This window comes from Trichoderma asperellum, chromosome 1 (assembly GCF_020647865.1).
Source record: "Trichoderma asperellum chromosome 1, complete sequence".
NCBI classification, from domain to species: Eukaryota; Fungi; Ascomycota; class Sordariomycetes; order Hypocreales; family Hypocreaceae; genus Trichoderma; species Trichoderma asperellum.
Genome location: NC_089415.1, coordinates 3626471 through 3650128, shown reverse-complemented (window position 1 = coordinate 3650128; position 23658 = coordinate 3626471). Strand labels below are relative to the sequence as shown.

General features: G+C 49.2%; 5 protein-coding genes across 5 annotated transcripts; all 5 read left to right on the top strand.

The window, feature by feature from the left end:
* Positions 1-6882: 6882 nt before the first annotated feature.
* On the top strand, positions 6883-8452 carry GNA3 (G protein alpha subunit; the record flags this gene model as incomplete). The annotated part of the gene is made up of 6 exons (XM_024899193.2): positions 6883-7114; positions 7197-7542; positions 7632-7760; positions 7822-7951; positions 8045-8283; positions 8353-8452. The coding sequence occupies 6 exons, from the start codon at positions 6883-6885 to the stop codon at positions 8450-8452; spliced, it is 1176 nt and encodes a 391-aa protein (XP_024765387.2).
* A 2398-nt stretch (positions 8453-10850) lies between these two features.
* Positions 10851-14517, top strand: GPH1 (Non-essential glycogen phosphorylase). Its single transcript, XM_024904704.2, has 7 exons — positions 10851-11206; positions 11538-11858; positions 11939-12204; positions 12271-12780; positions 12849-13765; positions 13829-13901; positions 13963-14517. Exons 1-7 carry the CDS (start codon positions 11047-11049, stop codon positions 14368-14370), a joined length of 2655 nt encoding a protein of 884 aa, XP_024765385.2. The 5' UTR covers positions 10851-11046; the 3' UTR covers positions 14371-14517.
* A 1104-nt stretch (positions 14518-15621) lies between these two features.
* TrAFT101_001142 (uncharacterized protein) lies at positions 15622-16403 on the top strand (the record flags this gene model as incomplete). The annotated part of the gene is made up of 1 exon (XM_066126252.1): positions 15622-16403. The coding sequence occupies one exon, from the start codon at positions 15622-15624 to the stop codon at positions 15949-15951; it is 330 nt and encodes a 109-aa protein (XP_065982352.1). The 3' UTR covers positions 15952-16403.
* Positions 16404-17214: 811 nt separating this feature from the next.
* On the top strand, positions 17215-18945 carry HOG1 (MAPK protein hog1; the record flags this gene model as incomplete). Its single annotated transcript, XM_024906327.2, has 9 exons — positions 17215-17270; positions 17344-17391; positions 17490-17619; positions 17752-17795; positions 17865-17964; positions 18053-18409; positions 18468-18546; positions 18624-18807; positions 18870-18945. The coding sequence occupies 9 exons, from the start codon at positions 17215-17217 to the stop codon at positions 18943-18945; spliced, it is 1074 nt and encodes a 357-aa protein (XP_024765384.1).
* A 1911-nt stretch (positions 18946-20856) lies between these two features.
* TrAFT101_001140 (uncharacterized protein) lies at positions 20857-23109 on the top strand. The gene is made up of 4 exons (XM_066126251.1): positions 20857-21415; positions 21548-21695; positions 21771-21937; positions 22027-23109. Exons 1-4 carry the CDS (start codon positions 21346-21348, stop codon positions 22968-22970), a joined length of 1329 nt encoding a protein of 442 aa, XP_065982351.1. The 5' UTR covers positions 20857-21345; the 3' UTR covers positions 22971-23109.
* The last annotated feature ends 549 nt before the right edge of the window (positions 23110-23658 follow it).

Below are 23658 nucleotides of genomic sequence, written 5' to 3'. Positions count from 1 at the left end.
GCACCGATCTCTCTTGGCTGCAGGCTGTGCAGGGATGGGCAGCGAATAGCGAGCTTAGATGCTAGTCTGCCAGCGTGTCTTGCATTGCATTAAGAAGACCATCAGCTTTCTCTGACACCACTGCCGAGGAGATATTTTACTTCTTTACCGTTCTTTTCCTTTCCTTTCCTCTGACGGCATCGACATGCCCGTGTGATGATGGAGTGGGACGCGGGCATCGTGATAGAGACCCCGCCACCGTAGTACCAAGGTCTTTGAGGAATCACATCTACAGAGCACACGAGATGATATATCTCCGCTAACCTACCTTGTGCATCACACTACATGTAGCAGTCGTCAGTCCATCAGTCCCGACATCGCGGATACCCATGAACCTCTAGAGGCGGTAGCTTGTGAGCCACCGTGCTAAACATATAGGCATCTCTCTATCTGAACCAGTTTGAATAAACTACCCGGCACAAAGAGAAAACGGTATGGTTCGACCCATCGTCGAAAGGTGACGTGACACACCCCTTGTTGCCTGTAACCTATCTATGTAACATGTGTGTGCATTTGCCCTCCAAGACAATGATGTAACCAGGTGCGTAGCGGTCCAATCCCTCTGAAACAAAGAGGCAAGCTACGAACTTGTAGTGATTTAGCGTGCAACGTGCACGAAAACAGCCGTCTTATTTATATGGACGTCTCATCTCATACAAAGCACAGATACGGGTGTACTCTCCCGTCCCGGTTTACTACTCGGGAGGGTGCAGTTATGAGCTCCGTCGTCTCATCTGATGATGTGTAGGGTAAATAAGACGAAGATCAATCTCAGCATATCCCGCACGGGCGATTTGTATGGAGAGGGGTAGGACAAAGAATATACTATTCCGTGCTAATTAGCCATGTGCACCAGTACACTTTCATACACTATGACCAACAACCAACATATATAACTATATTTATATAAAGAGCAGAAGAAGATCTTCGCACAGAGTTGAAACGACGCGACGGCACGAGGGGCACTGTAGAAAATACATGGCATTTTTGGTTGGGCGAAACTCGCTACCTAACCATGGAGAGAAGATGAGCACAGATCTTCCAAAGAAGAAGAGAACAAAGCGGATATATTTCAACAGCGATCTTCTCTTAATGGGCAAACAGGGTTGTCTTGCTTTGGCCCAATGAGAGGCTTGATTAGAGACTTGCTTAGCACAGAGCATCTATCAGAGTATATAGCGTAGTCTACTGGACTCATCTCTTAACAGTGCATAGCAATTGTTAACTGCATCATTACCATCCATCTACCCATCTAGGAAGTCTAAAATATCAAGTCTAATGGTATCTTTACTAAGAAAAAAAAAAGTTTGTTCACTCTTTATACATTGCTTCAGCTTGCGAGTCAGACAATCAAATGCCTTGAGCTAGCTTAATCTCGTTCATGTAATACCTGAGTAGGTAACTGAGAGCATATCGCCATAGTTGTACACGGCTATCGGGCCCTCTAATCTTGTGGGTTGGGCAATCAATAGATACGCCCTCTCAAGACCACGCAAAGCATCTAGGGAATACGCAAAGCGACCCTTGGGACGCATGAACTTTGATAAGGCCACGAGAGGGTAATTGGGAGTGTTTGAAAGGGGGTTTAGCCACAAGTGGAGGATGATGGTAGGAGATAGTAGTAGTTGAGGATACTAACGCTACCCCGTAGGCCTAGATGCTGCCAATGTCCTGACTGAGCACCCTCCCTACCTTATTAACGGATGCCCACTCCATCGACTTTGAGCTCATGCAAGGTGAACCGTGCGCCGCAGGGCAAGCTGAGTGTCGATACTGGGACGTGAAAAATTGTCTCCGTATCAGCAACTGCTACTGCAGGACTGTACCCAGCTGGATCACGAGTTGCCACAACATTGGAATGACCGGTGCAATGCGCGCCACCGACTCTCCGAACTCCCGATCTCGCTGGCTTCTTGCGACGCATTTGAGAAAATCATCATATCCAGTATCTGTCATAGTACCTATGGCTTGCGTTAGCATTATGTTAGCAGGAATTAGTGATAGCTACTCTGTACTACTGGCACTAATAAGGAGTTCCGCCCTAACCGTGTGCTCCGTGTTTTAGTCTCATTACTTACCTATTGTCATTGCTATTAACAACAGCCGTTGGTGCTATTAATTTTCGAAGCCCTTGCTTAGCCAGTAAGATAAAGCCCCCAACCCGTCGTGATGCTGGCTCTAGTGCTCGGCCCAGCGGCGGCCAAGCAACAGCAAACCGCCGCCAGGCGAGAGACCCAGCCAGGATAGGCTTGGACCTTGCAGTTCGTGGCGATATGGCTACTGACTAGCCCTTCGGCTGCAAGTTTGCGACATGCTGCTAATATGCGAGTCGTCCTCTATGCAGGGATGATCTGAGACTTTTTTTTTTTTCACGAACTAACAAGCGCCTCTAATTTTGGAGCCCAGTAGCAATTCTGGAATGCTTCCACAGTGTCTTATAAGAGAGAGTACAGGAGCGTCAAAAAAAAAAAAAGACATTTGCTGCTCCATTTGCTTGTGGATGAAGTGTTGTGGCCCATGGCTTGTCTCCATAAATCTTGTGTAGTCTGTTTGAGCCGAGTCCATTAGAAGAAGATGAAGCCCTGGTAAATGCCTTGTCTCTTTGAAGGGGGGGCAAGTTTGTGCCAGGCGAAAGGCTGAGATTGCTCGACCACGGTCACCTGAATCCTTCAAACACCATTGGATGATCTTTGCACAAAGAAACGCACCACCCCCCTCGCTGGACGAAAATGAACTGTCAAAACGGCCCGTCACATCGTGCCTCACACTCTCCGTGCCGTCAATGGATGGTTGAATCTGGAAGCGACTGATTGGAGACGGCTGATGATTCTGGCAGAACCACGTGCATTCCCTGTCGGGCTGTGCTGGATCCAGGGGCTCCCCTACATAGAATGGCTGGCTCTAAAACAAGCCACCAGCTTCGATCCGGCAGCGTCGTACTGCACTGGTCTTAGCCGGTAACATCGGCCCCAGGGCGATCGGCGGCGGACTCCTACCATGACTGTCCTCGGGCTACCAAAGATGTCCTTGCAGGTGCTACTTGTACATGGACGTGGAGTACGAAAGCTGGGTAGTATCCTAATGAGTAAGCTGTAAAGTTTGCGAGCGGGCGCGGCTGACACCGACGAGGAATCATTTCCAGGAGGTGGCAGAAGATATGATCCGATTCACGCTCGCTATTTTCAGCCAATTCCATCCGCAACTGAAGGTAGCACTGCGGGCGAATTTCATGATCCGCCTCTAATCTCAGAGCTGACTGTGCGGGGAATTAAAGAGTCATCCGCCACGAAGGATGAAGCATGTGTATATGTACTACCATGTAATAGCAGCAGACAGTGCCCTGTGGAAAACACCAAAGACAACCCGATAATTTGCATTCCAGGGCCCTAGAGCTGGCAGTGAGGCTGACCTATAGCTGTGTCCGAATGGGCTAGGATCTTTCATAATCATGATTAGGTATTAATTACCTACCATTAAATATGGAGCCTCTCACGGTCCGAAATGAAGTCAGCTCAGCTGTTTCTGCACTGCGTTTGACGCTTGACGCCGAGCGGCGATTAAGTATGCATTGGCTCGCATTGGGTTGATCCCTTCGCCATGGATAAGTTTCCGCAAACTGGTACATAGTATCTATATTTGGAGGCTGAACACGGATCTTTCAGCGCTGTGCACTGTAATTTCGATTGCCGGAAGCGCCGTGCTTGTACGAATATCTTTGGAATCCCAAGCGAAACTGACATTGCAGCGCCCTCATTGCAGCGGCCTTATTTTAGAACGCGCAAGGATATCATTGCAGGCCATGCAGGAGGTCCGTCCTCACCCTGTTCTCCCGAGCACCACGCTGCTGGTACCACAAGTGATAGAGGCAGGCATCCGATTACGAGTGCACCGTAATCGACATGCTGTCAGATGTCGGCTGCATAGGCAATGAAAATGCTGGAAAACTGACATGTTTTTCGGTCTGCTGCCAATGCTGATTGCTAGCATGTGCTCGGTATAACTGAACGCATTAGCACCAACAACAAGCTTTGTGCTTTTGTGGCTGGGTGTTGGCCGTGACACGCACGTGGCCTCGGAGGTTTCTGCATCGATGCTGTTGGAACGCGAGCTTACCACCTCCTGGGTAATATTCCTCGGCGCCATGAAGCAGCTCTCTTTAAGAGGGATTCATTCGAACTTGATATACGTTCTCGTAGCTCTCCTGGCCTGGCGGGGAGCCAAGCTTGCCAAAGCTTGCCAAGCAATACCTGTCTATCCTACTTTCATAGGTGGGTAGCAGCACTGTACGAGACGCGTCCCTAGTGTATATTGGCACCTCCTGCGAATCGCTTCTCCTGCGTCTAGAGCGACTCTGGCGCACGCTGGTTGGTCGTTGCTGAAGGAATTCGCTGGGGTACTGGGTCGGCATGTGGGGTGGATATGCGATGGTCTCAAGTTTTCTCTTTCTCACGGGCCCCCTGGAAGGGAGAGTAGCTTAAAGCTGTGCCATTCAACTGCTTGGTGCGTGTCGTCTTGCCTGCTGTGGAGAGTAGCTGCGCGCTGATGCTGAAGCCGGACGGCGGCGAGTAGCCACCACGGGCATAGCGCTGTGGGGACGCAGAAATGGGGGAAGCAAAGCGCAGCGTGATAAGGCACAAGGCGAGGCAATCGGATCAGGTGTCGAAGCCTCTCAGTGATGCTGAAATTTGAATGGGCGCCAGAGCTCATCCTTCACCCCTGTGGGTGGGCTTGAGCGTGGGCGCTATTCGCCGCCCAGCGGGCTTGCGATGCTGCAGACGAGAGACATTTGAGGCGAAGAAAGGCTGCCACGAACACGTTATAGGCTGCTTGGAGGCACTCCGTGCATGCGAGTCGAGAATGATACACACAGGCCTTTCGCACCCCGTGCTTCGTACATGAGGCACCGGCGGATGTAGGTATACGCTGGCCATATGTAGGTACGAGCATGCAAATGCGACGTGCTTTGAGACCGCATGTGAGAGATGAGATTGGAGGCTCCCAGCCACACAGGCAGGGACAGCGATTCGGCCGACGGATGGGAGAGAATACTTTGTGCGCAGTGGCTAATAGCATGGCATTAGCATTGCATTCCCGCGAGAGTTTGCGCAGTGTGGCCGAAGAGATTTACCAATCGCGGAGCGCCATGCGAAAGTAGAGTTGAGGTTAAAAAATCGCAGTGCCAGGCAGAATGCGGCGTAGGAGCGGGTGCGAGCTTTGCCTGCGGGTGCGAGCCAAGGACGCGATAGCCGGGTACCTGCTCCATCGTGAACGGGAAATTGTGTAATTGAAGCATAGAGCTAAGACATTGTAGGAGCTCGCCAAAGACATGGCGCCTATTTAGCAGCAACAAGGCCGTAACGTGCCCGTACCTAGCATTAGCATGTGCTCCGTATTTCCAGATGAATGGTAGCGACAAAGGCAAAGTTTCGATGGGGTGTTCAATGGTGGCTCAATAGCCTGGGGAATTGCAAAACGGGTGGGCAGCCAACATCACCCTTTTTGCCTTTTGGCCAGCAGCTTCAGGCGTGTCTCAGACGCACTTACAAGTTGCTGTTTCCGATTGCCATTTTGAACGTTGGCCGCAAGTCTTGTTCTTCCTTTCGTCCTTTCTCCGATGCTCGTGCCTTGTGCTTCTCTGTTGGCGTTATGCTACTGATAACTGTATACCGTACTGCCCTGCACATTTGTTAAACAGTCCATTGGTAGCAGTACGGACGCGACCCTAGACGCGAGTGCCAATGTAGGCTGGTGCGGGCTCTTTCAGCCGCCCCTTGTAGGGCAGTTACCGCTGCCGAGCAGGCATCCAACTTGTATCGATACCTTCTCCAATACCTACTGCGCCGCTTATTCGAGAGCGGTCCGGCTCCTGCATCGCATCCTTATCAGGCAAACGCCAACGAAGCCCATCTTTCACAAACTCGCCCTGCCTCACCCACCTTGGAGTCTGCTGCTCTTCCTGCGCGGCCGCCTCGTCCCACCAGCCCTTTTCCATTCGGTTAATCATCAGTCCAAAGGCTGCTCGTACATTAGTCAGGCTACTACAGAACAGTATACTGCAAGTAGCATAGCACCGCCAATGTGCTGTGCTTGGCACCCTCGACGCTGACGTCTGCAGAGAACAGGCTGGGGAGGAATCCGGGCTTGCCTCCACCCCAGCACCAGCATCACCGCCAGCGCCAATTGGTGCCACTGTTCCGCCCGACCTGTCATCATTTGGTCTCCAGCCCACGCTACAGACACGCCCTGGACCGGATCCACAGAGCTTCGCAGCAGCAGATTGGATTGGATCCCGTGCTCTAGTGCTTGTACCTGGAAAGCGACGGGGTAGCACTGACTTTCACACGCCTCACGCCTGTGCGCACGCCAAAGCCTCAGCTCCTCCCGAGCAAAAGAATCCAAACCTCCTCGTTCACGAGGCTGCTTCCGCGCGCCGAATCTTGCACCGTCTTCTGTCGCCCCGGCCCGGACTTCTGACGCCTTTCATCATTGCCAGCCTGCCAAACAACTGCTTCGCCGGCCTCATCGCCGGCCTCGTCTTCTTCCATCTTCACTCTCAACTCCCCGCAACCTGCTGCAGCTGGTTCTGCTGACCTTTCAATCACCTCTGCCGCATCCGCCGCCGCCATTTTCTGCCGAACGCTCCGCTAAACTTCAACCCCCCAGCTCAACTACTCTATCAGAAGGATACCGACTTTTGTTGCCCCCCTTTCAACCAGCGGCAACTACCAAACTCGAGAGTAGAGAAAGATTAAGTATTTGAACAAGAGCAGACAACATCATCATTGCCGCCACCATTTTCTCAGCAGCTATTTATCGCTGCTTTATGCGTGTGTAATTGGCTGCATGGCAAACCCACCTTTTGGATCCAAATCGCTTCGCCTACCGATTCGCCAAGTCCTTAAAGAACGCCGACAGTCTCGCCAAACACAGAAGCGTGCACAATCGCCCACCATGGGCGGCTGCATGAGCTCGAACAATGACGAGGTAGAGCAGAAAAAGAGGAGCCAGGCCATCGACAAAGAGCTGGACGAGGACTCGAAAAGGTTACGGAAAGAATGCAAGATCCTGCTGCTAGGTATGTTTCGGACACGGCGGTCGACGTGTGGCCGCATCCCAATCCCTCGCCTTTCCATCTTTCTTATTTATTTTTAATCTAGGTTCTGGTGAGAGTGGAAAGTCGACCATTGTCAAGCAGATGAAAATTATCCACCTGAAGGGATACTCAGAAGAGGATCTGTACAACTACAGACCGACCGTTTTCAAAAATCTGGTCGAATGTGCCAAAGCTGTCATAACTGCCATGCAGCAGTTTAACATAGAGCTGGCACATGAAGAAAACAGAGCGCACGCCGACTTTTTAATAGACTACCAAGCAGAATCCGGGCCGCAGGCTCACATCGACCCGAAGGTGGGCCTCGCTGTGCAGGCCATATGGAACGACCCGGCGAAAGAGCAGCTGATGGAACATCAGACGGAGTTTTATTTGATGGATTCTGCAGAATAGTAAGTTACATCATCGCTATGCCGCGCGCAGGTCGCAGTGACGCGCGAAATTGACTGCTGCCCGGATTCTGACCCCAACGTCTCTGTAGTTTCTTCCAGGAAGCAATGCGCATTGCCGCTCCCGATTATTTACCTAACGAGATGGACGTATTGCGCGCCCGTACAAAAACCACCGGCATCTACGAAACGCGCTTCCAAATGGGACAACTTAGCATCCAGTATGTTGAAGCATTGGCTTTGAAACATTTTAACAACGGGCCGCTGATCGTTTTTCTTTAGCATGTTTGATGTTGGCGGGCAAAGGAGTGAACGAAAGAAGTGGATACACTGCTTCGAGAACGTTACATCGATCATTTTCTGTGTTGCGCTGAGCGAATACGATCAAGTTCTCCTCGAAGAGAGCAGTCAGGTAGGTCGCGCAACAGAAAGCTAGAGAGCTTCATGGCTCGAATGGGCAATGCAAGCGTGCGAGGGTAATGCTGACTTCGGGTGGTGAACGCAGAACCGCATGATGGAAAGCTTATTACTGTTCGACTCGGTTGTCAACTCACGCTGGTTCATGAGAACAAGCATCATTCTCTTCCTGAACAAGGTGGACATTTTCAAGCAGAAACTGGGCCGCTCGCCTCTATCCAACTTCTTCCCCGATTACACTGGTGGTACCGATGTCAACAAGGCAGCCAAGTATCTGCTATGGAGATTTAATCAAGTCAACAGAGCACACCTTAACCTATATCCACAGTAAGTGAAGCAGGCAGAGAGCGTATCTACTACTTTACGCAGCGGGCTAACAGAATTTGTCCAACACAGTCTAACCCAGGCCACCGATACATCAAATATCCGGCTGGTTTTCGCAGCAGTTAAGGAGACCATATTGAATAACGCGCTAAAGGATTCGGGAATTCTTTAAGCTTATTTGGTGCTCTGAATGTTCATCAATACACCATCAACAACAGCTCGCTTTCCGCTCTGAGAGAAGTGGCGTGGCGTTCGAATATCGCGCGGCTTTCTGGTGCGCTTATTCTCACCGACCAGAATTGATCTGGTTCACGCCATGCAATACTCTCCATCGATGGCACATGCGCGAATATGGAAGACCTCTTAATCACACGCTCTTTCCCCCCTCTAATTTCTTCATATTTTATTGCGGTTCAGCGGAAGTTCCTTTTCAGGGACTGGTTAGGACCCACGGAGATCTAAAGCGCGTTATGACCCGATTGGGCTGCTTTTCTATCATCTATTATAATCACTTAGCATGGCGCGGTCACTCATTCACTCAATCTTTTCCTCTCGCTCTTCTCTCTTTCCTTTCCCTTTTATGTGTGGATTTTTTTTTCTTTCTTTTTTTTGTGTCGGCAACTACGAGTTTATATCTCGCGCGGCGGACTTATAGCGAACGGTTGGCATGGGATAGCCGCCTCTGGTTGGTGTCTTGATATTAGGGTTAAATGATGAAACGGTGTTCACGATAATTCGCTTTGAGGGTGGAGGAGCAGCGGCGAAGTAGAAAAGGAAACTGAAACGACGGCAATTAGACACCACAGGTGACTGAGAAGAAGCGCAAAAAGCGAACTCAACCACAGCTTCAGTGCTAGAGGTTGGACGTGGACACGGCCTAACTCTGGAGACGCGGCTTTGTGGTGATTCTCGTGTCCGGAGTTGAGCAAATGAGAGGTGGCGGATAGGAATGCGTGTTTGGAACGAGCTCGGGAGGATGTTTTCTTTTGTGGAGGTACCGAGACAACAAAAAGAAGAGATGTTTTACTGTTTTACTATTATTACTACTACTATTATTGCAGCTTTGTTTTGAGCTGTTGCGTACCCGCTGGACGCTTGGGATTGGGCGGAGGTTGGTGTTATTGGATAGGTAACTTGATATGTGCCCGAATAAGTATTAATTTGCTGCGCTCTTTGTTTAATAATGTCTTGATACAGATTGATTGCATTTGGATTTCCGCTTTCATGTTTGATAATTGCCCCTCAAGCTTGGGGGAGTTTACGTGCCAAGCTGTTGGTGTCTCACAACTCATATTGTAGAAGGAGTTGGGTACCTACTGAAGAAAGGGGGCTGTTGGGCAACTGTCGCCTTTAGATGAATGCAGGGCAATAGGCTAATTCCTCAAAATACTACAGATCTAGAACGTGTGTCGCGCGTTGCTGTGTACGTGGATGGAGTCGAGATGTTTGAGCTTCGCTCCCGTTAGGCATCTTGGCCTCTGTTTCGACCTGACCCCATCCATCCGTGCATACGCATACTTACCCAAGAGCAATTCAACAGTCAAAGATTCTCGACGGCATGGCGGGCATTGAAGGCCCCACACAGCGGCGGCCAACCTGCGTGCTCAGGCTGGAGTGGTGTGATTGATGATGATGCAGTAGCCGTCATGTATACCTATTAATGAGCCTTGTGTGTGTGTTATTTCTATTTAGGCCGGAGTGCTTCTGTTATGTTGTTGCCCAACGTCATCGGGAGAGGGAAATATGGCTGGCTATTGTAGCACTCTGTTGCACGCGCTGGAGTGACGGACAGGTACAAGATCAGTTGAGGTTTTAGATACCATTACCAGGTAGGTACTAAGTAGTATCCAAGTGCAAGATGTATAAAAATTAGTACCTCTATATTAGTGATACATGATATTTTATTATTTTCATTATATCGCCTTATGGTGTGACGCGTATTGCAATTATATCTTGTTGAAATTACAGCGATCTCAGAAGGCTTTTGGCAACCAAATCTCGTATCTGCGGCGACTAATTGGCGCGTTTCTCTACCACAGCCGGTGCTACCGTCCTCGACGATCGGATACGAAGCGCGCCGAACAGGGTTTGTGCCGGATGATGGTTGCTGCTGATGATGACGCCGGACCCTCCTATCGACAAGAAACTTGATTGACCGAGCAGCACTGGCATGGCTACCTAATGCAACCGGCGCAGAGGGTCCCTTGATGGAGGGCAGCATCGCCTTACTTCTCTCTTGCTAACCCCTCCCCCTCTATCCGCCGTCAATTGGTACCTAAAGCTCGCTTGGTCCTCTCCTCTTCCCCTCCTTCTTTGGTCGCTCCTCTTCACCTTTTCTCTCTCGCCTTCTTTCTCTTCTGCTTCTTCTTCTTCTGATTCATTTTCCCTCTCTTCTCTCCCAGCCTTCCGAGGACTTTCCCCGTCTACAATTGACCCTTTCCGCTGGCTCCCCAACTGTTTGTCGGGCCTTTTATCGTAACGGACGGTAGCTTTGGGAGCTTCTGATAACCCCACTGTTGCTACCCCGCCATAGCTTTGGACGGGCTGAGCTGATGTAAGTTGCCTGATAACTCTCCTCCCCTCTAGACTCGCAATCTCACTTCCCTCTTGCCCATCTCCTTTTATCACCATCTTTTCTTCTTCTTCTGTTGCGTGTCCCATCTCTTCTGCCCCTTCTTTGGCATTCTTCTTTCCTCTGCAGTATTGTTACAAAGAGCCTAGATTTGCTAATTCGAGTCCCGTCTCTGATCGGCAGCCATTCTCCCAATGGCCACCAAGCAGCCTCTGCCCACGCGCGAGCGTCGCCCCTCCACCGGAGCTCCCCTGGTGGACATCCAGGGAGCTGTTGGTCCTGCGGGCATCTCTCGGCCCAAGCACAGGAGAACTTTTACGGGTTTCGGTGCCGGAGAAATCAAGCACGTCGAAGGTTTGTGATGGCATTTTCCTCTTGTTATTTGCTGCTTGTTTCTTCTGTCGCGATTCAATTGAGCTGCATACGTCCACTGGCTGGGCAGACCATCTCGGCCAATTGATCCCAGCATGTGGATGGCGGCCTTGATCGGGCGCGCATCTGACATCCACTGTAGGGCGGGGGAGGGGAAGCTCGCCCGGTCTGGCGGGGCTCATCGTGCAACTAACACCGGCGTTGGATGATCTGATCTGTTATCCACCAGCACGCCATGTTTAGTCAAAAGAGTGGACAAAAAACAAGGACAGAACGTTTCAATCCATCTGCTAACAATCACTTCTTTCTTCAGCCTCAATCCCCGAACCCCAGCGCGAAGCATGGAGGCGAAACCAAGTCAAGAGCATCACCGACAAGGATGGCTTTGAGAAGGAGGTTGTCCGCCACGTCGAGACCACCCTGGCGCGTAGCATGTTTAACTGCGATGAGACCGCTGCGTACTCGGCCACCAGTCTGGCTTTCCGTGATCGCCTCATCACCGATTGGAACAAGACTCAGCAGCGCCAGACGTTCCGCGACACCAAGCGTGTTTATTACTTGAGTCTGGAGTTCTTGATGGGAAGGACTTTGGACAATGCCATGCTCAACGTAGGATTGAAAAATGTGGCCAAGGGTAAGTATTGTTCACACACTTGCTCCATTGCTTTCCTGCTCTTCATTATGGCATGACTTTGCTAACCAACTGCAACGCAGACGGTCTCTCTGAGCTTGGGTTTAGAATTGAGGACATCATTAGCCAGGAGCATGACGCAGGTCTGGGCAACGGTGGCTTAGGTCGACTTGCTGCTTGCTTCCTCGACAGCTTGGCTACTCTCAACTACCCCGCATGGGGCTACGGTCTTCGCTACAGATACGGTATCTTCAAACAGGAAATCATCGACGGCTACCAGGTCGAAGTGCCCGACTATTGGCTGGACTTTAACCCCTGGGAGTTCCCACGTCACGACATCACGGTCAATGTAAGATAAAAACAGACATGAAAAAGAATGAACGTCTTGACATGAAGCTTACACTCTGGTTGTTAGATCCAATTCTATGGCAAGGTCCGTAAGCACACCAGGGAGGACGGTAAGACCGTCAGCGTCTGGGAGGGTGGTGACATCGTTGATGCTGTTGCCTACGATGTGCCTATTCCTGGCTACGCGACCCCAACAACAAACAACCTGAGGCTCTGGTCTAGCAAGGCGTCTGGAGGCGAGTTTGATTTCCCTAAATTCAACAATGGCGACTACGAAGGCGCAGTCGCAGACCAGCAGCGAGCCGAGTCCATTAGCGCCGTGCTGTATCCCAACGACAACTTGGACCAGGGTAAAGAACTGCGACTGAAGCAGCAATACTTCTGGGTGGCGGCCTCTCTGTATGATATTGTGCGCCGCTTCAAGAAGTCCAAGCGCCCCTGGAAGGAATTCCCCGACCAAGTCGCTATCCAACTCAACGACACTCACCCTACTCTTGCCATTGTCGAGCTGCAGCGTATTCTGGTTGATATTGAGGGCTTGCAATGGGATGAAGCATGGAATATTGTTACTGCCACGGTAAGTTTCTTCTGGCGAAAAAGGTGTGCTCTAGATAAGACATCCGCTAACCCGACTTGCTTGTGTAGTTTGGCTACACTAACCATACTGTGCTCCCGGAAGCCCTCGAGAAGTGGCCTGTGGGATTGTTTCAGCATCTCTTGCCCAGACATCTTCAGATTATCTATGATATTAATCTGTTCTTCCTGCAAAAGGTCGAAAAGGCCTTCCCTAATGACAGAGATTTGCTTAGCCGAGTCTCCATCATTGAGGAGAGCCAGCCAAAGATGGTGAGAATGGCCTTCTTGGCTATTGTTGGTTCCCACAAGGTCAACGGTGTGGCTGAGCTGCACTCGGACTTGATCAAGTCGACTATCTTCAAAGACTTTGTGGAGATCTACGGCCCGGACAAGTTCACCAACGTAACCAACGGTATCACCCCCAGACGTTGGCTGCACCAGGCCAACCCCCGCTTGTCTGAGCTGATTGCCTCCAAGTGCGGTGGTGATAACTTCCTCAAGGACCTGACTGTTCTCAACAAGCTTGAGGCTTTTGCCAAGGATAAAGCTTTCCGCAAAGAGTGGGCTGAGATCAAGTACGCCAACAAGGTCCGCTTGGCCAAGTACATCCAGAGCACACTTGGTTTATCAGTCAACCCCGCAGCCTTATTCGACGTGCAAGTCAAGCGAATTCACGAATACAAGCGTCAGCAGCTCAATATTTTCGGAGTCATCCACCGATACCTGACTCTCAAGGCGCTGAGTCCTGAAGAGAGGAAGAAGCAGCTCCCCCGTGTCACCATCTTTGGTGGCAAGGCTGCTCCCGGCTATTGGATGGCTAAGCAGATTATTCACTTGATCAACGCTGTCGGCGAAGTTGTCAACAAAGATGCAGACATTGGCGATCTCCTCAAAGTTATTTTCCTCGAAGATTACAACGTCAGCAAGGCCGAGATGATCATCCCTGCCTCCGATATCAGCGAGCACATTTCCACTGCAGGCACAGAGTGAGTTGATGCTAGGAGTGGCGTATCCTGTTGAACGATAAGAGTCTAACTGAGATAAAATAGGGCGTCTGGTACAAGCAACATGAAGTTTGTCCTCAACGGAGGTCTTATCATCGGAACATGCGACGGTGCCAATGTAAGAGCCAATCGATCCTGCTGCGCTGCCCCCGGCCCTATTAACTAACGCCTTATGATAGATTGAAATCACTCGTGAAATCAGCGACAGCAACATCTTCTTGTTTGGAAATCTTGCTGAGGACGTGGAAGACCTGCGCCATAACCACAACTTTGGCTCTCACACTATCGACCCCGACTTGGAGAAGGTCTTTGTTGAGATTGAGAAGGGTACCTTTGGCATGCCCAATGACTTTAGTGCCTTGATTGCTGCCGTCAGAGACCACGGTGACTACTACCTGGTATCAGATGACTTCCACAGCTACATTGAGACACACGCTCTCGTTGACGAGGCCTACAAGAACCAGGATGAGTGGGTGACCAAGTGCATCATGTCCGTAGCCCGAATGGGCTTCTTCACCAGCGACCGCTGCATTAACGAGTACGCTGAGGAAATTTGGAATATTGAGCCGCTGGACGTCTCTGAGTAGAATCTCTAATGGGCTGGCGAGGACCTGGAAGTGGCATTTCCTGTTGTAGAAGCCGCCGAGGAAGCTCCTCGAAATTCGAACATACAGAAATCACTTAATGGGGAGGGATGGGAAACGGCTCTCTCTTCCTACATGATGAACGTCCAATATTGAATTGAATTAAAATGATTTTTCACCTGTACATTCGGCGGCATGTGACGATGCTTGCAAACTGCCATTTCATGCATGTGTAAAGTTGAGTGCGGTGATGCAGCGTTCCATGCAGTCCACCGACACATGATAGTGATGCCGGTGTAATGCCAGATAACTTGGATATCTTGGAATTGCTGTTTAGCGGTGACACAATGAAGTGGGCTCTAGTTGGAAAAAAAAATAGGTAAAATTGAGGTGGGAAGAACCCGGAGCAAAATCTCCAGAGTGGCTTTGAAGCCGATTCACGGCCATTATTTCGATGAGCGGAGGTGGCCCGTTCCTGAGTTTAGACAGTCGAATCGGTTGTGAAGCAGAACTGCCGTACCTGGAACTTATTCACATCGCCTTTTTAGCGAGGACTATTGTGTCACATGATGTACATGGTACTTGTCATGATTTGGTCGATGAGGGCTGTTTTTGAAAGAGCTAAGTGGGTTGAGGATAGATTAGCGGTGACGTCATGGATGCATCACTGGGAGTAAAGGTGGTTCAGACTGCAACAGAAGTGCGGTTTTGTGTGATTTTGAGCCTTGCGTGCTATAAATCTGCAGGTTAATGTGCATGTGGGAACAAGGGAGGGGGGAGAAGAGGAGGCTGAGCTTGAGCGAATCGGATGGAGGATGGGAAAAGGCGTCCTTTAGGTTGGGCTGGACTGGGCCGGGCTGGTCTTGACCTCAGCGTGTGGGATGTTTTGGTGGGGAGAAGAGAAGAAGAAGGACGAGAAGAAGCTTGGGAGAATCATCGTCGAAGACCTAGTTCAACGGTGATTTTGGAAATGCCGATCCAGATTCGGGATGGGATTTTGCTTTTCTTCGATGTTCTTGGCTGTGGCGGTTTTCTTTTCTTACCCGGGCGATGATCAGAGCAGCGAAGCAAGATTCGCAACGCCTCCCATACATAGACGGATACTAGCACTAGGCAATACTACTAACCAGGACTATCAGAACTAAACGTGGTGGTAGTGAGATGGGGGATGGCATTCGCGTGAGAAATATGGGCTTCCCAGCTAAAAGGATCCCTTGTCAGGGTATCATTTAGGCATGGGGGCCAGTATGTAGCATGAAGAGTGCCCAGCGCACGATGTCGTCACCGGGAAAGGGTCTGGGTAACGAGATTGTGCGTGCGTTGCGTGCGTCTGTCCCCCTGAAGCGCTGGCTGCGGAGATGGAGAAAATGGGGGCTTCATGGTGTGTGCGCGATGACGATGGAAGTCCCTGGAAAACGAGGGGATGGTCTGGATAGCTGGATGGCGATGTCGTTTATAGATGGGCCGGTGCCTCTGGTTCTCTGCGCGGTTGTAGCTGTTGATGTTGGAAGCATTTACAGACAGACCAACCTTGCCAGCCTTGTCCTGCGCGTAAGAAGAGCTCTATTTGGGCAGAACCGGTGAATAGCACAGCATTGCATTTGCGCTTTGTGTTCCGAAGAAACGCTCAACCAAAGCATTGGCATTTGCAGATTCCCTGGATGCGAATCCGAAATCTCGATCGATCGCCTGAGACCAGCCGCGGATTATAAGTACTAGACCTTGGAAGGCCCTTTCCTCTTAGTTTTGGACAGTGCCCGCCTTACGAAAAACACTCCATTCTTTTTTTCCCCCCTCGGTTTCTGCAGAGACAGAAAAAAAAAATTCTTTCTTTTTTACTCATTTTATCGATTCCCACCTCTTTGGATTGCGACAGCTTAATTGCTCTGCCAGTGACATTCAGCGACCTTGGCATTTGCTAGCAGATTCCGGGCAATCCTGTTTTGCGGACATACTTTACTACAGCACACGTAAGTTGGGAAATCAGCCCAAGGACGCATACACAAAAGAGAGAGAGAGAGAGAGAGAGAGAGAGAAGGCGAATTGAGACACCCAAGCAGCCATTTCTTGACCTGATTCTCACTTGGGCTCCAATTCAAGGCAATTGGCTTCAATTCGCTGCCAGTACCTCGATTTACCCCGCGCACCGCGCTTTGCTACAAGTACCTTCCACGTGCGCCCAGCTAACGCGGTGTTATTTAGGCGCCCGCCGTCGCCGCCGTTTTCCCTGTCAAAGTGCCTCTCGTGGCCACAGAGCCCTTCACCCCGCCTTTGTTCACTGCTGGACGATCCGAGATCCGCACCGCGAAAAGAAACGAGTCTCGAAGACGAACAAGAGGGAGAAAACGTATTTATACTTCTTCTCTTCTTCTTTACACAAGGGAAAAACCCCTAAGAATTCGATCGTTGAATTTTGTAGGCGACCACAATTTGCAGCAGCCGGACAATTCACCGTCGCCTCTCGACCCGATTCCTACGACGCCCGAGATCGAGATTTAGCAGCTGATAAAAGTCGCCCAGCCGCTGTTGAAACCCCCCCGCCTTATTAGCAGCGAGTGGAACTCCTGAGCTTCCTGCGGATTACCACCTTTTTACCTCCAGGCTTCTTCCAACCGAGCCGACTGAAGCATCAGCACAACATCAACCTTGTTTTTTTCTTTTGGAGAGAGGGGTCTAGTTTCCAACACTTTCGAGATCCCGCTCTTTTCGCCTTCTCCCGACAACTTTTTACCGTTTGTCCCGCCCATCGCGCCCTAATATCGAATCTTCACAACCTGGCTTTTTGAGGCCTCTCTTTTTTTTCTCATCTCCCATTGTTTCCCCCCGCGATCCCAACGATCCGTCACAATGGCCGAGTTTGTGCGTGCGCAGATCTTTGGCACCACGTTTGAGATCACCTCAAGGTAGGCGGGAGGCTGGAACCACCGACGACGTTAAAAAAGCGGAGGACCTTTGAAGCTGATCCAATTCCATTAGATACTCAGACCTCCAGCCCGTGGGCATGGGAGCGTTTGGTCTTGTCTGGTGAGTTTTCCCTTATCTCTTTGTCTTTTTCGCCATTTGTGCCTTCTCGGAGATGCATCCATGCTAATTTGCGACTTCCCCTCCCCCGCCAAATATAGCTCTGCGCGAGACCAACTCACCAACCAAAATGTTGCCGTCAAGAAGATTATGAAGCCCTTTAGCACGCCTGTGCTCGCTAAGCGAACGTATCGCGAACTGAAGCTGCTTAAGCATCTCCGACACGAAAATGTATGCGCTTTCCTGGTGGCTTTTCTTCTTCACTCGCCCATTGCGTCAGCTCCGTCCAGAGTGATGCTTACGGCGCCCGGCTTCTTACATTTCTCATCACCTTGATGCTAACGGCTATCCCTACCTAAATAGGTTATCTCTCTCAGCGACATCTTCATTTCTCCCCTTGAGGATATGTATGTTCATATTATTCTTAAGCCCCCTTGCCTCTTTCGCCTACATACCGCTAATATCGCTCTCTGCAGCTACTTCGTCACAGAGCTTCTCGGAACCGATTTGCACCGATTATTAACATCACGGCCGCTCGAGAAACAATTCATTCAATACTTCCTCTATCAGATCATGGTATGCAGTGACATGTGTTGGCATTTCGCATGCCTGTATACGAAATTCCTGCAGCACAACGGCAGCTAACGCACATATGTCTATATAGCGAGGCCTGAAATACGTCCACTCCGCCGGTGTCGTTCACCGTGATCTCAAGCCCAGCAACATCCTCGTCAACGAAAACTGCGATCTCAAGATTTGCGACTTTGGTCTGGCCCGAATTCAAGACCCGCAGATGACGGGTTACGTATCAACACGATACTACCGTGCCCCGGAAATTATGCTCACATGGCAAAAGTACGACGTTGAGGTCGATATTTGGAGCGCCGGGTGCATCTTTGCTGAGATGCTGGAGGGCAAGCCTCTGTTCCCTGGCAAGGACCACGTGAACCAGTTCTCCATCATTACCGAGCTGCTTGGCACACCTCCGGACGATGTCATCAACACTATTGCTAGCGAGAATGTGAGTTTGTCTAATTGCTTTGTTGATATGGGCCGTCCAAAAACTGATAATTGGTTAGACGTTGCGGTTCGTCAAGTCGCTGCCAAAGCGTGAGCGACAGCCTCTCCGAAATAAGTTTAAGAATGCAGATGATTCAGGTATGAGATTGAGGAAGAGGGGAACAACCTTTGAATTTTAAGCCATTGCGGAACTTCGTTCTAACATGAAGATATAGCCATTGATCTCTTGGAGCGAATGCTCGTTTTCGACCCTAAGAAGCGAATAACCGCTACTGAAGCTCTGTCTCACGATTATCTTGCGCCGTACCACGACCCCACTGATGAGCCTGTTGCCGAAGAGAAGTTTGACTGGAGTTTCAACGACGCTGATCTCCCTGTTGATACTTGGAAAATTATGATGTATGTTACCACTACGCTATGCCATTCCGTCGTTCTATCCTTCAACCTAACCCATTTCGCAGGTACTCTGAGATCCTTGACTACCACAATGTTGAGGGTGTCCCCCAAATGGAGGACCAACAGTTTCCTCCGCAATAGATGGAGAGAAGTAGAGGCGCAGAATTCGGAATAAAGGGCGGTATAAATTATTTGAGCTGCTGCAAAGAAGACGGACATGCGAAACGCGCACGCACGCACGCACGAGTAGACAGACGCTTGCGTGATTCACACAAGGGGCCGGCGCACCCTGCTGTTCCGTGGCAGTTGCCTTTTTTTCCTGGAGTTTTCCGGCGTTGGGAGGGAAGAATTAGGATGGAAAGGGGGGAGGGGAACATAGGGAGGGTTTAAATATGTGTAAAGACTTGCGATTGTGTGCAGCGACGACAAAATATACGAAGAAACGGATTTTCCTTTCATTAATGACGTGTGCTTTTCAATTTGATTCTTGTTGAGAGATGTGAACGATGTATAGCAGGTAGACTATCTGATGTGAAGAGTGTAATAAAAAAGTGCTTTAATTGACATGAAATGATCTAACCATCACTCGGCCACACAGGCACGATTGAAAAGTTGTAGGATCGTCTCACGATAATACATACGCGAGATCTTGAGGCAGTAGTGTGCCACGGCTTAAACCTTCAGCGCTCATAGTCTCCACCTGATAAAGAAGAATATATACATGAATTTCTCTTTATGATGAGATATGACATCTAATAAGTTTTTACGCTGATGAGAAATGATATTTATGAAGTTCTTATTGAAGTTCTTATTCTGACGAAACTATTGAAACTTTCTTCCTTTCAATATCGAGTTGGACTTAACAACCAGACTTCTTAAAATGCATACAGTTGTGAGCCGATTCTTGCTTTTTTCTTTTAAAGTATTATATACGCGGATTTGGCAAGGCTTGACTGCAACTTAATCGTCCATGCTTCCACTCACATACCGACCCCAAACATGATAGGTCAGCTTAATTGTCATGGTTCCTTTCGGAAATACTCATCAGAGATGGATATCTGGGGTATGCTGGGCTGATAAGCAAGGGACCTGGGATATGATAGGATAGCCTGATGGCCACGATGATTTTCGGAAGGATTCATGTACGATACTGCCAGATGCTGCAGGATACGATACTAGCAGGGGGTGGTTTCAGGCATTAAGAAGAGGAACGGGGGACTTGTAATATGATAGGACGAATTTGGTGCCATTATTGTTTTTGGAAAGATTCATCTGAGATAGGCGCTGCCAGGGGGCATTTTGAGCCGCAAAGTGAATGGGGAGAGGCTGCTAAATGCATGTGGCTTCAACTGTCAAGCGGTAATGGAAATTAAGGAAAGCCAAGTAGAAAGAGAGTAAGGATGAGAGAGGCGAAAAAAAAAAAAAAGAAGAAAAGAAAAGGCCTTGTGATTCATTGCGTAAACTAAGTCGCCTTAAATGGGAAGACAGGAGGCTATGCTTTCTCACTATCATGGATAGAGTGGAAGCCGACGTGCAGGAAAGCCTCGAATATATTAATCCAGCTCAGCCCCCGGAAAGAGACCAGCTCCGAGCGAGTCAGGCAATGTACAGGCAGCATCCGCTTCGTTGATACCTATAACGTCACTCTATGCTTGAAAGGCCATTCAAGAATTCCATCTACACCCACTCTCGCTCGACTTTGATAAGCTACATCTGGAAACCAGGCTATTGCGTAGAAACATCTTGACAACCTATTTAGACAATACTCTGGAGATGTTCTGGGCTTGGAAATCGATTCATGATGATCAGTCCAAGCCTGTACCCGCACATCGCCCGCAGACTGTGTCTACTAAACGTATCGGCAGCCATGGCGAGGCTTTTCTTCAAGACATGCATGTCTGCATCATCTGAGCACTACGCTTCATAAGTCTGCCTCTTCTCATAGGCGGGATGGGATCCAGTCGGCACAGCCCCCCGGCCTGCCTAATTGGCCTGGAGGGGTCAAGCAGACAGGGGGGGTTTTTTGGACTTTGCCCATCACGGCGGCAAAAGGTAACGCGGTCTGAGTGGTCGAGTACTAGACGGTGTGACATTGCCATGTTGTGGAAGGCAAAAAAATATATAAACTCCCTCACTTCGCACGGCATCGTTGGTTCCTACGAGGCGAAGTGATTTTTTGGTTACACCGAGCGAGCCCCTCGAGGCAGTGCAGTAGCGGGTATGTCTCCCTCAAGAAGCCCCATAGGAGGAGGATGAGACCAATCCTGGATACACACATTGCATGTCGGCTTCTCCATTCATCATCATCTGCTCATCAGATGCTGAGTAGTACTTCTGGGCATATGCTAAATGTAAGACACTTGACAGGTTACTCAGTTATCACATTCATCAAAGGGGGCATTGTTGTTGCCTGATGCCACCGAGTTGGTGTCGCTGCTTCCGGAAGGGAAAAAAAAATATATGCGCCTTTTTGCTCCTTCGCAGGACTTTCTTCCTCTTCCCAAATATCTCGAGCACGGTTGATCGATTGTAAAGTCGATAATGGATTCGAAATCGCCTCGAACGTGCTGCTGCGAGCGTCTACGCTTCAACTCGTGGCAAAAATCTCCAGGTTCGTCTCGCTGCCTTGCACTTTACACCGCCACTTATTTCTTACACATTCTTCATATTTCCTACCAACAACCAGATCTCCCGAGAAGGACTGAGAAAGTGGAAAAAAACTCTTGACTAACCGGCGATGTAGCCAAAGAATATGAAGGAAACCTCTCTTCGACGGCCCTAAAGCACGGAACATCAAAACAGTTTACTGAGGCTGATGCTGCATTGAAACACTTTACCGAGGCTGATGTTGCTGCATTGAAATACTTTCCTGGGGCTGATGTTGTTGTCATGTTAGTTCTTGTCCTCCCACAGCTCCTATATTATTGGTGTTGCTATATTTCTGACGCCACCGTTTCCTTGAATAGTTATGCCAAAGGCGATGAAGTGCGCAAATGCCAGACTTGCAAGGAGGCCTTTGAAGACAGGTTTGATATACCATCGATATGGTGGACTACGCTGGCGAGGCGGTCTAACGGCTATTTTGGGTATGAAAATTTGCTTGATGAAAGTGGCACGACTCGGACAGGTACCAGTAAGTGAGAGATTACTATCACCCCGCCCCCTGCATATAACTTCTCACTACGTATGAATTATGAATTTCGTGTACTGACGGAAGACCAGTCTCCTGGGTTCGGTTCCTCATGAAACGCGTGAAGAGCACAAATTCGGATCATAATAAAGACGATATCGATTATGAGTGGGTTAAGCTGAATGCTTTCGTACGATGGTGTGCTGTTGAGCGCCGCACTGAGATTGTTCTCTTCGACCATCCCGAATTCGCACAAAAGGTTGGAGACGCTCTTATTTCACAAATCAAATTCAGTCAACTTGGCGATCCGTTTTGGGTATATCCTATTATGGCCCAAGAGGTTGCGGCTGTCCAGGATGAATGTGTATGGGAGCTCCGAACTCTTATTAGGAACTATGAGAAACACCGGCATCTTTATAGTGACCTGTTTGACTACCTCCACGAGGTCTCGCGCCATAGTATTCACATCAACGAGACTCTTCATGTCGCCGAATCTATCCTCGATAGCGTACAGAAATATCACGATCATTTCACCTCTACAGAGCTTAACAGTCAGACGAAGGACCATTCGGACCCTTTCTCTCAGAATGTCCGAAATCGTCTTGGTCACTTACAAACCACGTTCACCCATCTTCGGCATCGCTCTGAAGCCAATCACGAGCGTCTGAAAGCTGAGATATCTCTCTCATTCAATAAGTCCGCTCAAGCGGAATCCGCGGCTACGAGAACCATTTCTTTAGTCGGACTGCTTCTTCTACCAGCTGCCTTTATTGCTGCCCTTTTCAGCACCTCCTTCTTCAATTATGATGCCCCAACCGGCATTTGGGGGGTCTCGGGTAAATTTTGGATCTACTGGGCAGTTACATTGCCCGTGACGGCAATAACTGTTTTCTTATGGTTTTTTGGGCCTAGAATCTGGAACAAGGTGACGAATACTCTATTTCATTTTCGAGGAAAGAGACGGTTGAAGAAGGAAAACAGGGAAGAAGAGAAAAGAAGAAGAGTACTTGAAGAGAAAATGATAAAAATGGTATAGCAAATGTAAATATGATACACTACGGCTACACTTGCCAATTAATTTATCCCCCTTTTATAGTTTAAAGAATAACATTCGAGGTCAGGCGATATAGGAAAGGAATATTATAGAAGTGCGAAGTAAAGGGGTCCTCCGTCGAATATTTCACTTATTTTCTTCTTCTTCTTATTTTTTTTTTTTAAAAAAAAGATTGATGCACGAGTTGACTTAGGGAGCGATTATTGTGTGTCTGACTCTTTGGTCAATGTATATATTGCTATAGTATCTGTGCCCTAGGATGTATACGTGCCTATTTCACAAATGAGAAGCTTAAATGTAGTAGGTCGTTTCGAACACAAGACGTGCAAAAATATACATTTCGTAAAAAGGATAAGAGGATAAGATGATTCGCCAATGAGTGATATACATATATAGCCCCTTTTCTTAGACGAACACTTTCTATTATTATTTCACAAAGCTAAACATACTGTATTTGGATCATTTTCGGATTGTAGATATAAAGGGGGACGATTTGGATTGGCTGAGATGATTACCTGGAAAGGCTCTGTATCAAAGCCACTTTAAGCCAGAGTATTCGACAGATTTAAACAAAACTGCATAAGATGGTGGCACTTGGTACGTGTTCAAATCTGATGTGAGAGGGCTTTCTGCACTATGAAACGCTGTCGTCTATATGCGTAAAAGGCAG